This window comes from Vulpes lagopus, chromosome 22 (genome assembly GCF_018345385.1).
Source record: "Vulpes lagopus strain Blue_001 chromosome 22, ASM1834538v1, whole genome shotgun sequence".
In the NCBI taxonomy this organism is placed as follows: domain Eukaryota; kingdom Metazoa; phylum Chordata; class Mammalia; order Carnivora; family Canidae; genus Vulpes; species Vulpes lagopus.
The window spans coordinates 25,932,711-25,945,523 of record NC_054845.1 but is presented as its reverse complement, the minus strand read 5'-3'; the positions used below and the strand labels follow the sequence as shown (position 1 = coordinate 25,945,523).

The window sequence follows — 12,813 nt, the reverse complement described above, 5'->3', positions numbered from 1 at the left end:
TAGCTGGACTCCAACAGCAGCTTGTAGACCAGGCCTGTGAGACATCACAACAGGCATCCATCCACCTGGGAGCAGGGGGCGCTTTCCCCCTCCCCCAATTCCCCCCAGAGGGGCCCTCGCCTGCATGTCAGGAGGCTTCCTTGGACAAAAATGGTGGATGTAGAAACAAGGCAAAAAGAGTCTTGGGCCTGGAGCCGCCTAGGACTACTTAACCTTGCCAAGGCTGTGCCCTCACATGAAAAATGGGGAGGTACCATCTGCCCTGCACAAGGAGCAAAGGGACCTGTGAGCAGATCACAGGCCCCCCTACACCTCAACTGTGTTCTGCTGAGGCTCAGTGCCAGTGTTTGACATCACAAAGCCTAAAAGTAGGCAAAAGAGTCATTTTACAAACTGCCAGCAGGGTCCCTCTTTCTTTCAAGGTAGAGGCTTGAAATGCCTTTCAGGGCAGGCTGCTTCCTTGCTTTGAGAAAAATACAATACAGGCCCTCTGGCTGTTGAAGAGGAAGCCATGCGCTTCTCCTGGAATGGCAGTGTCGCTGGGGAGCCACAGGGCTCTGCTTGATGATGGGAAGTTGCCTGTTGGGGCTCAGTGGCTGTGTCTCCAAAGATCTCTGCAGAAAAGGGGTGAGGGGGTCCCTGGCATTTTCTTCCCCAGGTACTGGTGAGTTTGGGGCCTGCGCTCTGGGCAGGGTGGACTTGGACCACTGCACGTGGGAAAGGCAGGCCTCAGAGACAGGCCACCAGCCTTGGGAAGGGCTCATGTATGGGCCTGAGTTTTTACAAGTTTTCACCATGCATTCCCTACTTCCTGGCATTCCCATGCTTGTAGTCGAGGCATAACTCCATCTGGTCTGGTCCTAGCTGTGTGACAGAGTAGTGGACGGTGGGTCCCTGCTAAGGGGAACCGCTGCCTGGGGAAAGCCACCATGGGGCCACAAGACGTGTGTGTGGGCAGAACCGGAGCATTTCTCCGGATTCAACAATGTACTTGGGAGGGCAGCCTGGTCAAAGGGGGGACTTATGCTGTCATCTGGAAAGGCTTGTGACCACCAGGTGTTTGGGCAATGGGGGGTGGATGCTGCCCACTGGTCCCGTAGGGTCCCTCTGGGGCCACCCTGGAAAGGAAGAACACGGGGACACAGCACACCACCAAGCTCTCGAAACAGCTTTATTGACTTCCAGTGTTTCTCTCTCGGACTGAGCTCAGCCCAGCTGGCTTTGATAGGTCTCTGAGATGCAACGTCACAGGGCTAGCACCACCCTGGCTCCACCACTCCCCTCCCTGGCCACGGGGCTCCCCAGGCAGGGAGGAGGAGAGGCAGCTCACTTGTGGTGTTGGAGAAAAAGAATGGGCAGCAGGGTCAGAGGCCAAAGAAGCCATACAAGCAGCAACATGCCTGGAGCACCCGTCACACACCAACCCCGACCACGCGCGTGTGCGTGTTCTTGCCCACACACACACAGACACACACAGACACACTCTCTCACACTGGCCGCCTCCCCTTCCAAGCCCTCTGCCTGCCCACACCCGATCCCATCCACCCCACCGGGCGGTCCTCGGATCCCAGGACTGACCACAGGACGAGAGCCTCCCAGATGGCGCAGGGCTCTGATCTGTACGCTCTAAGCCCAGCGCTAGCAACAGGTGTCAGGGGAACCGAAGCTTGGTCCACTACCCCTTCATCCACATTCTTGCCACCCCTGCCACAGTCAAATCAGATGACAAGATGTCCTCAGTTCACAGCAAATGACAAGTCAACCTGGGCTGGAACTACATGTCCCAAGATGCACAGCTCCACAACCACGCATCGCTTCCCCTAACATCTATCAGAAATGAGGCAGGGTGTGTTGCATTCTGGGACTTGTAGTCCCCAAGAGACAGCACCAAACACCCAGGGAAGAGTTCACAGGCTAAGACTACAGATGCCTCCCACCCCGCCCCCACCCACCACCCAGGCCCAGCTCTACGCTCAGCATAGGTGAGGGAGAGGAACGGAGGGTCCCCTCCCAGCGCACGGGGGAGGGCGCTGTCCTGTTGGAACTGTGCAGCGGCTCTGGATCCCGGCCATCCAGCTCAGAACACATCTGAGGAGAGAGCGGGGGCGGGGTGACAGGAGAGAGGGTCAGCAGCAAGCCGTGGAGGACAGAGCCGAGCATGCAGACCTGGGCAGCCCTGTGGCCTCTCCGTGAGCCCTGATGCATGGTCAAACAGTACGGGGTACAGCCCCCTCCTAGGCCTCCCTCCTGGGGCACCCTGACCTTAGCCCACCTCTCCAGGGATAGCCAGCCTCACCTGCCTAGTCCCGAGGCCTGGGGCAGGCTGAGGCAGCAAGAGGAAGGGAGGAGGAGTGGGCTCCGGTTCCGTATCTGGATGAGAGGCGCCCGCCCCACCCAGCTAGCCTCCCCAGAAGACCTTATGGCCCTATCGGCCACAGCATCTTCCTGGTCACACTGAGGCTTTCTTGGGGAAAGAAGAAGGGAGTCCTAGCCAGATGGCAGTGAAAGCAAGCGATGCAGCCCGCGGGGAAGTGCAGAGAGAAGAGAGCGAGGGAGGAGCAGCAGCACCAGAAGGGAAGCAACAGAAACACGTCAGAGCTCAACGCTGCACAGAAACCAGGGTGGGGTATCTGCAGCTGGACGGGAGCACAGGAGACTCCCTGGTGTAGCTGCGGATCCGGCTCAGAGAACCCCAGGCCAAGTCCTCCTTCCTTGACGTCATCAGCAACACAGGTGGCAGACCTGGGCACAGAAGGCCCAACCCAAGCCACTAATGCCCTTGAGAAACTCCCCGTCTGGCAGGAGTGCCTGCGTCCTGGCTCCTGGGAGGCCCTCCCACGGCCTGAGGCTCCCCACCCTGGGCCTCACCAGGGACCTATCAACTGTGGGCTGAGCAGAGCGATCCCGAGTCCGCACTGAAGTGCAAGTGGACATGGGAGGGGCATCTATGAGGGGGTGCTGAGCGGAGGAAGGGCTCCTGCAACTCAGGCCCTGCCCCTCTGCTCCCGACAGCAAGCAGGACCCCCGGTCGCCCCGAATCAGGGTGGTTCGGGCCTGCTGATCAGAGGATGAGGCAGCGAGAGGCTTTCTCCTCTGGGGATGGGCTGGATTTGGCCGCATCCCCCCTTGCAGCCTCAGGGGTCCCCCCCAGGCCGGGCTCTTGGTCCTGGGCCTTGGGCCGCCCCTGCCTTCGACGCTGCGCCCCCCGCCCACCTGCCGGTTTCTTCCCAGCTGCCTCCATCTCTGACAGGCTGTAGGCCATGGCGAGCTGCAGGTCCTCATCATCCTCAGAGAGATCGCTGTCAGAGGGGTGGGAGGCAGGAGTCTGCCGAACCTGCGTGCCCCCGGACCTGGAGGTGACAGACTGTTGCTGCTCACGGCGGCTCAGCTCCAAGCCCAGCGCCAGGTCATCTGGGACACCTGCAGGAATCATGGCCACCATGAAGCCCTCCAACCAGGCCAGGGGATTCCTGCCAGGCTGCCTCATGCATGGCAACTCTGAGCACTTACAGCCCCTCCTTTGGAATTGGCATGCATGCACTCTGGCACCGAGCGCGGTGGTCATGAGCGTGGGCAGATACCAAGCTCCAGCAGGGATGAAGTTGTCTCCTTGGGCAAGCTACTCAACCTCCCTAGCCCTCCCTTTCCTCATCTATAAAAGGGAAACAGTGAGAGAACCTATGTTGTCAAATTGTTCTAATAACCAAAGACGGCCCAAGAAATGCACTAGGCGCACAGCGCTCCCAGAGCCGGCAGGTACGGCGGGGGGGGGGGGGGGGGGGACACACCATGCTGAGCATGCCCTACAAAGGGACGCCGTGGGAAGAGTTCTGCCCCTGGAGTCCTGCATCCTGGATGTCACTCCCAGCTTTACAAACCTTACTAAGCAGGACCAGGCCTTGAGCCTCATGCTACCTGGGAGTTACGGCCATTTGATGATGTGGAGGTTCAGTCTCCTCATGTGAAAAATAGGGCAAATACCAACAGCCCCACTTCCCCTGCCCGTTTCCATACAGAGCTCATGTTCTGTGCACAAGTGCTTTCAGAACAGTCAAGTGCTCTGCAAACACCAGGCACCCACTGATGAAGATGGTGATTAGCTGGCCCTCGGAGACTCCTCACTTCCCTGCCCCAGCCCCCGTCCCTGGCATCCTCGCCTCTGATTCTGCAGTGGGGCCGGTGGCTGCCACTCCTTCCCTGCCCCAAAGGAGTTCAGAGAGGAACAGTGTGGAGGGGGCTTCAGGGGCTGGGGCTTCAGGGGCTGGGGCTTCCTGCCAGGGACCGGGGCACACAGCCGCTCCTCACCATTGATTGTGACTGACTTCAGCTGTCCATCTTCTTCCACTTCCACCCGTTCCTGCCCATTCTCCATGATTCTGCAGGGGACGGCATGGTTCACTCATGGAACACGAATCCTACAGGTGCCTGTCCATGGCCTGGGATGCCGCAGAGACCGAGACAGACTCCGCCCACAAGGAGCTGTATGCAGCGCCCCCTCCCCGCCTCCCCCCTGCACCCCTACACCTGGAATGAGCCCAGAGGAGCCCTCACCTGCGTGTCGTGATGCGGTGTCCTTGGACAAAGGTGGTGGATGTAGAAACAGAGCGAAAAGCACCAGCCCCAGGACTGAAGGAGAAAGAGGAGGAGGAGAAATCTGGAACGGAGACAAAGGAAGAGGCAGAGAAGTTGTCAGAGGGAGGCTGGACCCAGCATGCTGCAGTCACAATACGCCCAGGAACCTCTGTAGCATCTCCCTGCAGAGCTGCCCCAAGGCAGGGCTCCAGATACTCAGGAGAGAACATTTGGAACAGGGTTCCAGGACCCAGAGCTTCCAAAAAACGTAAAGGGACAGCACATACCAGAGTGCCCAGGAAAGGAGGAAGAGAAGGTGAAGAAGGGGCCCGAGGGTCGGGAACCCCGGCTCTGAAGCTCTGAGAAGGGGCCCAGGTCATCTGCAACAAGCAAGCAGAATAACAATCTAGTAAAGAGACCTGCCCCCCTGCCAAAATGTGTGAACCCTGCCTTTCAGTCTAGAAGTATAACCTGCTAAGCATTTCCAATTTTTTTTTTCTTTTTTGACTGTGGACTTGTTTCTGAAGTTTTGTTTTGTTTTGTTTTGTTTAATATTACATATGAAAAAGATCACTGGTAAATTCTGTCCAGGGTACCCAATGAAGGGGGGAAGGGAAGACGGCTAGCTCCTTCAGCATAGGCCGGCAAGCGTGGTGTGAAGTCAGGCCTACCCCGCTACGAGGCCCGACTCCCCCGTTGGCTGGGGGAATCCAAGCACACTGAGAGTACCTTTGTGTTCTCACCTGTACATGGGGAGAACCCTACCCACCTCACAGGGTTCATAGTAATCACCACAAACATGGTATCGGTCATGTGTGACGTCACTGTGATTGTCACATGGCACTCTTGAGTCTTGCTTTCACGGCTCCTATTGTGCAGGCCTAACAATGTACCATTGTTGCTGTCATTGAACAAGGCAAGTCTCTATGGGTTCAGGCCTGTGTCAGGTTCTGTCCCCACTGTCCCTGGATCCACCCCCACAAAATCTTCGGTCTGTGGAATTCTGCTGCCCTCTCAGCCTTCTGTCTCAGGGGATCCAGGCTGATGGAGAGCAGGCCTGGAGCAGGAGTCCAGCCAGTCGGAGGCGTCCTGAGCCCACTCACCAAAGAGCTCTGCGAAAGGGTCTCCACTCCCAAAGAACTCCCGGAAAACCTCCTCGGGGCTGCGGAAGGTGAAGGTGAAGCCGGGCCCACCGCCACCAGGTTCTGCCCGGGATGGGCCAGTTCCTGGAAGAGGGACAGGATGAAGAGGGGGCTCAGGGCACACATCCTGCCCTGAGCCGCACACCCCACCAAAGGCACGCCTCCAGAGAGCATCTGTTGCCCTAATCTGCCCTCCCCCTCTTCCGTGACCCACTTCTATCCCCGGGCCCTGCTGCCGCTCCACCTACCTGCCCCAGTCAGCCCTTCCCGGCCATAACGGTCGTAGATTTCCCGCTTATGCTCTGGAAAAAGAGACCAGATCATTTCTCCCTCCCACTGGGATGATGGCCTCCCCTTCCAGGCTAGGACCCTCAGAGAACTGCCCAGTGACTGATGCTAGGGGGACAGCAGGGTGCACATGGGGCATGGGCTATAAATTTTAGCAGTGCCAGCTCTTCGCACAGTGGCTCCCTCTCATCTGTAGAATGGACACAACAACAGCACCAACCACACAGGATCATTGCAAGAATTAAATAAGACAATCCATGTGCACTGCTTAGCAGTGTCTGATAACACAGTAAGTGTTCAATAAATATCTGCTAATTATTACCATGGTATCAATCAGGGCTCAGCCTAAATATCACCACCTCTAATGTGGGTCAAAGGTCAAGATCAGAGGCCTTCTGTGACCACCAGAACAAAACCTGGTGCCTCTTATTTCCTATCAACATCACCCTGTACCTTCCTTCAGAATACTCCTAAGTATTTCCTTGGTTAATGCTGGGCTTCCTGGACTAAAATGTAATAAACCCATCATGACAAGGACAGTGTCTGCTTGTCCTCCATTGCTCTCCAGTACCCAGCAAGGGCCCAGCACCCTAAACATCAATGAATATTTTCTGAACGAATGAATAAAAAGAGACCTGGAGGGACATCTGGGTGGCTCAGTTGGTTAAGCAGCCGACTCTTGATTTCTGCTCAGGTCATGATCTCAGGGTCGTGAGCTCAATGCCCCAGTTGAGCTCTGTGCTCAGCCCGGGGTCTACTTCAGATTCTTTCCCCCTTTTTTTCCCTCCCCTTTGCTCCTCCCCCTGCTTGCTCTTTCTCTCTCAAATAAATAAAATCTTTAAAAAAAACAAAACAAAACAAAAAACAGACCCGGATTTATATTCCAGCTGTGTGACCTTGAGCAAATTACTTTACCTCTCTCAGCCTCAGTTTCCTTGCCTGTAAAGTGGGGATGACAAATCCTGCCTCATAGGATGACTGTGAGGATTTCTGGAGATTATACCCACCAATGCTTGGCACAGAGAAGGTTCAGCACATGTAGGTTATGTGCCCTGCTGCCATCCCCTTGTGAAGACCCATGCTGCAACTACCATACCAGATCCTGGGGAGCAGACACTGAGCATGGGGGATTAGGGGAAGAATAAAAGGCTGCTTTGCACATAATAGGTGCTTGCTTGAATTGCAGCAAAAAAAAAAAAAAAAAAAAAAAAAAGGTCCCAGAGTCCCCTGTTGGAGGAGGAGGCACTGAAATCCCAGGCTGGAAACAACAGGCCTGGAGGAGATGGGAGGTGGCAGCTTGGCTTTGTTTGGGAAGGAGGAGGATAGGGCATGAAATGATGGTGTGGGGTGGGGGGGAATAGGTGCTGCTCTGCCTGGCCCCCAGCCCTTACTGTCTGACAGCACTTCATATGCCTCGGCCACCTCCTTGAACTTCCTCTCAGCAAATTCTTTATTATCCGGGTTCTTGTCTGGGTGCCACTGAAGAGCCTTCCGGCGATATCTGCAAAAAGTAGGTTCAGAGGAGTGGGTCAGAGGACAAAAGCAAGCACCTCCCACCATGAAACAGAATGACCCATTTGCCTATTAGCCTGCCACTGTCCTCTCCTCGCTCAGCTCCCCATCCACCCTAGCTGCCAGGGCTGCCTCTGCGGCGTGTGTTAATGGGGCTCCTGTCTCTTCCCTCTGCAGCCAGTGCTAGGACTACTTGTAGTAGCAGAGGAATATGGAAGCATGAGGAAGGGGATTCCTGGGTGGCGCAGCGGTTTGGCGCCTGCCTTTGGCCCAGGGCGCGATCCTGGAGACCCGGGATCGAATCCCACATCGGGCTCCCGGTGCATGGGGCCTGCTTCTCCCTCTGCCTATGTCTCTGCCTCTCTATCTGTGACTGTCATAAATAAAAAAAAAAATTAAAAAAAAAAAAAAAAGGAAGCATGAGGAAGCCCCAGCCCTAACGCCCCCCCCCCCCACCCCGGAGTTCACTGGGGCTGCAGAGGTTGGAAATACGTGTGGCCATGGGGCGTACCCGGCACTGGTCCCTCCTGGTCCCAGGCCCTGGACATTTTTGCAGACATCCCGAGAAAGCCCACACCCTGGGCTGGGGATGGGAGTGAAGGGGAAGGGGGGATCCACCGAGAAGGACCCACAGTGCAGCTCTCTGCAGGGCTTCGCGCTAAGGACTCGCCCCTGCTCGTCCAGGAGTCTTCTTCCTCCCTACAGAGGGAGCCCCCCATCCTTTCCAAGGACCCAGTTCCCTCGGCCAGGCCTCCGAAGGGCCCCGGGAGGGGGGCTGGGGTGCGGGGGCGACAGGCTTCCTGTCGCGCGGTGCCGGCACTTACGCCTTCTTGATGTCGTCAGCGGACGCACTTCGCGGCACGTCCAGGATGTCGTAGTAGGATGCCATGGCAACTCGTCAGCCAGACGGGCCTCGCCGGGGCTGCGGGACAGGACGCGGCGTCAGGCAAAGGCCAGGGACCCTGCCCGGGGCTGCAGCCCCCCCCCCCCGGGAGGCGGCCCCCCGTGCCGAGGCCCCCGCAGGCCGGGCCCCGCGAGCTCGGCGCCCAGGCCCCGGGGCGCCCCGTCAGCCCCGGCCTCCAGCGGCCCGGCCGGGGCCCCCCAGCCTGCCCCGGGCCCCCCGCCCGCACCTCCTCCGCCGCCGGGGCGCCCCGCCCCGCCCCCCGCCGGAACCGTCTGGCGCCGGCCGCGCGGCTCCGGCTGTGCGCAGCGGCCTGCGTCAGCGCCGCCGAAACTACCAGAGCCCGCGGCGGCCCGGCGGCCTGGGCCGGGGGCGGGGCTGCGGGGCCGCGCGGGCTGCTGGGAGGCGGGGGCGGGGCCGGCTATTTTGGGCTCGCGCCGCGGCTACGTCATCCCCGGACGGGCGGGGGCGGGCTCGGCCGCACTCAGGCGCCCGCCGCCCGGGGTGCCTCGGCGGCTGCCCCGGGCGCGGGCTGGGCGGTGGGCGATCGGCGACGGGCGATGGGCGATCGGTGGCCGCGCGGACTCACAGACCATCCCGGCCTGAAGCCTCCGCCTCAGATCTCCGCTCCCGCACCAGGTCCCGACAACAGGCCGCCCGAGTCCCGGACTAGGTCAGACCCGCCGGGCCCAGCTGGGCTACGAGTCAGCCCTTACTTGTTTGATTTTTCCTCTGATGGACGTTCGCCTCCCGCTTGAGACTGTCAATTCCACGGGACAGACATTGTGTACCCCCCCACCACCTTTTTTTTTTTTTTTTTTTTTTTTTGCACAAGAGTACGTGGGGCAGTTGTAGGGTTCAGGAATAGCCTTTGGATGATCAAATAACGAACAGGTTGGAACCTCTTGTTGACGGTTTTGACACATCGTGGGGAGGTGGGGTTAAAGGATAAAAGGAAAACAGGAAAAGGAAGTCCCCCAGATGGAAGGTTTTGTGGTTTTTGTGGTTGTGTTCCACGCAGAGGGATCCCACATAGACCTCGTCCATCTCAAAATGACTCCTGGGTTCAGGCCTCCTGGGAGAGTTAGAGAACTTTCCAGAATTGGCTCCTGCTTGATACCATCCAGGCTAAACCACCAGTATTAATTGAACGTATTCTACATAGTAGATGCAGGCAGGGTGTGAAAAGAATATGACCTAGTCCCTGGTCCACAGAGCTCCGACTTGATAAGATAACAGCCCAACAGTATAGTCCACTGGGAAATCCCAAGGTTTTAAAAACAGACAGAACTGGGTCTGCAACCTGACACTATTGCGTGACTTGGCAAAACCTCTGAGGACTCAGTTTTTCCTACCTAAATACAGGTAAATGCCTAGGGCTGCTTGAAAGTCGGATAAGGTGTGCTACACACTATGTCTGGGTCTTAGTACGTACATATCCTCTCCAGCAGCGTGATTGGCCCAGGCAGTCATGCCTATGTGAGTCCAGAAGAGTGTTTTTCTGGCTGGGTGACCCAGAAATGCTTCACCAAAGATTGAGCCACACATGAGGAAAGAAGGAAGTGTGCATTTGTCCACTTTCCCTGGCTGCCCACAGTCGGAGACTTCCGCCTGTTTGGGCGATTCCCATTGTGTAGGCCTTGCTGGGAGGCAGGCCCCACCTGTCACAAAGCCCTGACGCTTGCTGTCCCAGACGTCTCAGCTCCGGGGGTACAGGCAAAAGCCATACGTCCTGCCAATTGAAAGCTCCAACTAGGACTTTGAATGTGGAGCAAGCCACAGAAATATTGACAATTCTGGAGTGGTTGTGACATGGGAGCCAGCAGTGGCCTCTAGTGTGTGGAGGAAGAAATGTCAGTGCCTGGTGGGGAGGGAGCCTCATTGCAGCCCCTTGTTCTGTAGGGAACCCCCTTCTTTTAGGCAGACTGTCCTGTGCCCTGACCTTGACTAGGATGCTTAATGCTCAGCTTCCCTTGGTCCCTATCTGTTTGTGGAGTCTCACTTGGCATCCCTCGTATTAATTCTGTATGCAACCCAGTGTCTCTAATTTGTGCATGTATGTGTGTGTATTGGAGTGGGGGTGGGGGAGTGTCTTTTTTGTTTTAATTTGCCAGAGCTAATTTTTGCTGTTTACAAGAGCCCTGACTGGCCTTGGTATAAGAGGAAGAAATAGGGTAGATCACTCCAAAATTTTCCAAATCTCTTTCTCCTTACTTCTCTTATCTCAACAGACATTTGTCTAGCATCTACGGTGTATGTGATATTATATTAAGAATTAGGAATACAAAGGGGTTTAAGTTCCAGCCCTTGTACTCAAAGAGATAAAAATCTAGTTGGGACATTGACAAGTGGCACCTGAAGGAAATGACATCGAGCCATCTAGCAAACCAAGGGTTAATTTCCTTTGTTCGCAAGGAAAGACAAAGAAAGCAGTTTTTTAAATGGTCAAAAGGCTCAGACAAGACAGTTCACAGAAGAGAAAATGCTGACTTTTAGACATATGAAAAGATGCTTGATCTTATAACAAGAGAATTATAAAGGAAAGCTGTAATAAAAATCCTTTGTTTCACTTATCAGATGATTGACAAAGATCAACAAGTTGTATACACTGTATGGGCAAGGCCCCGGGCATAGGCGTGCTAGCACACTGGTAGTAGGAGAGCAGTATGGGGCATGTCAGAGTTAAAGGTGCATAGTCTTTGACCCAGCAGTTCTGATCCTAAGAGTTTATGGTTGAACGTATGTGCAAAGAAATATGTACAAGGGTTCCAGAATTTGTTTCCAAAGCAAAGGATTGGAAACAACCTAAATACTCATTAATAGTAGACTGGTTAGGGGCACCTGGGTGGCTCAGTTGGTTAAGCATCTGCCCTTTGGCTTAGATCCTGATCCCAGAGTCCTGGGATGGAGCAGGGAGCCTGCTTCTCTCTCTCCCTCTGCGCCCCCCCCCCACTTGTGCTCATTCACACTCTCTTTCTCTCTCAAATAAATGTTTTTTAAAATAGTGGACTGTTAAATAAGCAATGATACACTATGCAATGGAATAATACATTGTTACCAACAAGAATGAGGCATGTCTATATGTACTGATAGGGACAGTCTTCCAGATTTCTTGTTAAATGAAAAAACGAGGGTAAGATAAAATGTATCTAAACGTGTGTGCCCACCTTATGGATGGTTTCAGTTACCCGAGGTGGGCCACAGTCTGGAAAATGGTGATCCTCCTTCTTGTATCATCAGAAAGTCAGTAGTAGCCAAGCACCATATCACAATACCTCCACCTCACTTTATCTGATCATGTAGGTATTTCAGCATCTTCCATTGTCATAAGAAGGAGAGGAGTACGACATGAGATATTTTGAGAGAGACCACATTCACATAACTTTTGTCACGGTATATTATTAGACTCGTTTTATTTTATTTTATTTTTATTTTTTTTAAATCTTTTATTATTTTTTATTTATTTACTTATGATAGTCACAGAGAGAGAGAGAGAGAGGCAGAGACATAGGCAGAGGGAGAAGCAGGCTCATGCACCGGGAGCCCAACGTGGGATTCGATCCCGGGTCTCCAGGATCGCGCCCTGGGCCAAAGGCAGGCGCCAAACCGCTGCGCCACCCAGGGTTCCCCTTTATTTTATTTTTTAAAAGATTTTATTTATTCATGAGAGACACAGAGAGAGAGGGAAAGAGAGAGAGAGAGAGAGAGAGAGAGGCAGAGACACAGGCAGAGGGAGCAGGCTCCATGCAGGGAGCCCGACATGGGACTCAATACCAGGTCTCCAGGATCAGGCCCTGGGCTGAAGGTGGCGTTAAACCGCTGAGCCACCGGGCTGCCCTGTTTTATTTTATTATTAGTTATTGTTAATCTCTGGGCCTGATTTACAAGTTAAACTTTATCATAGGGATGCATGTATAGCAAAAATATGGTATATATGGGTTCTGGTACCATCCATGGTTTCAGGCATCCATTGGAGTCTTGAACATATCCCCCATGGATCAAGGGAGACTACTGTATACACATTAATATATATGTAGATGTCTCTGGAAGGAAACACTAACAAATTAATAGTGGAGGCTGTCAAGAGGGGAACAAAAGAAGGGGACTTATTTTCACTTACAAACTTCTTTTTGCTCTTTGTAAATCTTCTTTGTACCTTTTCCATTTGGAAGCATGTTCACATAATAACTGTTCAAATATATATATATATGATTTTTTAAAACTCTAGTTGAAGAAATACTGGCAAGAAGCTGAGCGCCATGAGGTAGTTCATGCCAAGTTCCAAATGAGTGTTAGACAGTAAGGTGCTGGGCGAATCTAGAAGGGGGAACTTTCCAGGGCTGGATGGTTCTGGGTGGCTGTGACCTAAGCTGGAAGGAATGGCAACATTGAGACAAG

General features: G+C 54.5%; 1 protein-coding gene across 5 annotated transcripts; it reads right to left on the bottom strand.

The window, feature by feature from the left end:
- Positions 1 to 1,153: 1,153 nt before the first annotated feature.
- Positions 1,154 to 8,805, bottom strand: DNAJB2 (DnaJ heat shock protein family (Hsp40) member B2). 5 transcript variants are annotated; one of them, XM_041737325.1, is made up of 11 exons: positions 8,645 to 8,805; positions 8,339 to 8,436; positions 7,394 to 7,503; positions 5,963 to 6,016; positions 5,676 to 5,798; positions 4,860 to 4,952; positions 4,552 to 4,654; positions 4,306 to 4,376; positions 3,214 to 3,420; positions 2,297 to 2,323; positions 1,154 to 2,088 (listed from the first exon to the last, which is right to left on the bottom strand). In XM_041737325.1, the coding sequence occupies exons 2-10, from the start codon at positions 8,401 to 8,403 to the stop codon at positions 2,301 to 2,303; spliced, it is 849 nt and encodes a 282-aa protein (XP_041593259.1). In that variant the 5' UTR covers positions 8,404 to 8,436; positions 8,645 to 8,805; the 3' UTR covers positions 1,154 to 2,088; positions 2,297 to 2,300. The 5 variants fall into 5 exon arrangements, 4 of the variants coding, with proteins under 4 accessions (XP_041593259.1, XP_041593260.1, XP_041593261.1 ...); XR_005985031.1 differs by having other exon boundaries at positions 2,297 to 3,420; XM_041737326.1 differs by lacking the exon at positions 2,297 to 2,323.
- Positions 8,806 to 12,813: the final 4,008 nt, after the last annotated feature.

What these genes read in the sequence shown, in the direction of transcription:
- DNAJB2 (XM_041737324.1), bottom strand. Translation starts at nt 8,403, where the DNA reads ATGGCATCCTACTACGACATCCTGGACGTGCCGCGAAGTGCGTCCGCT. An exon ending in ATATGAAGTGCTGTCAGACA is followed by an intron (nt 6,017 to 7,393) that starts GTAAGGGCTGGG and finishes CTCTTTTTCCAG; the next exon opens with AGCATAAGCGGGAAATCTAC. An exon ending in GGAAGGGCTGACTGGGGCAG is followed by an intron (nt 5,799 to 5,962) that starts GTAGGTGGAGCG and finishes TCCCTCTTCCAG; the next exon opens with GAACTGGCCCATCCCGGGCA.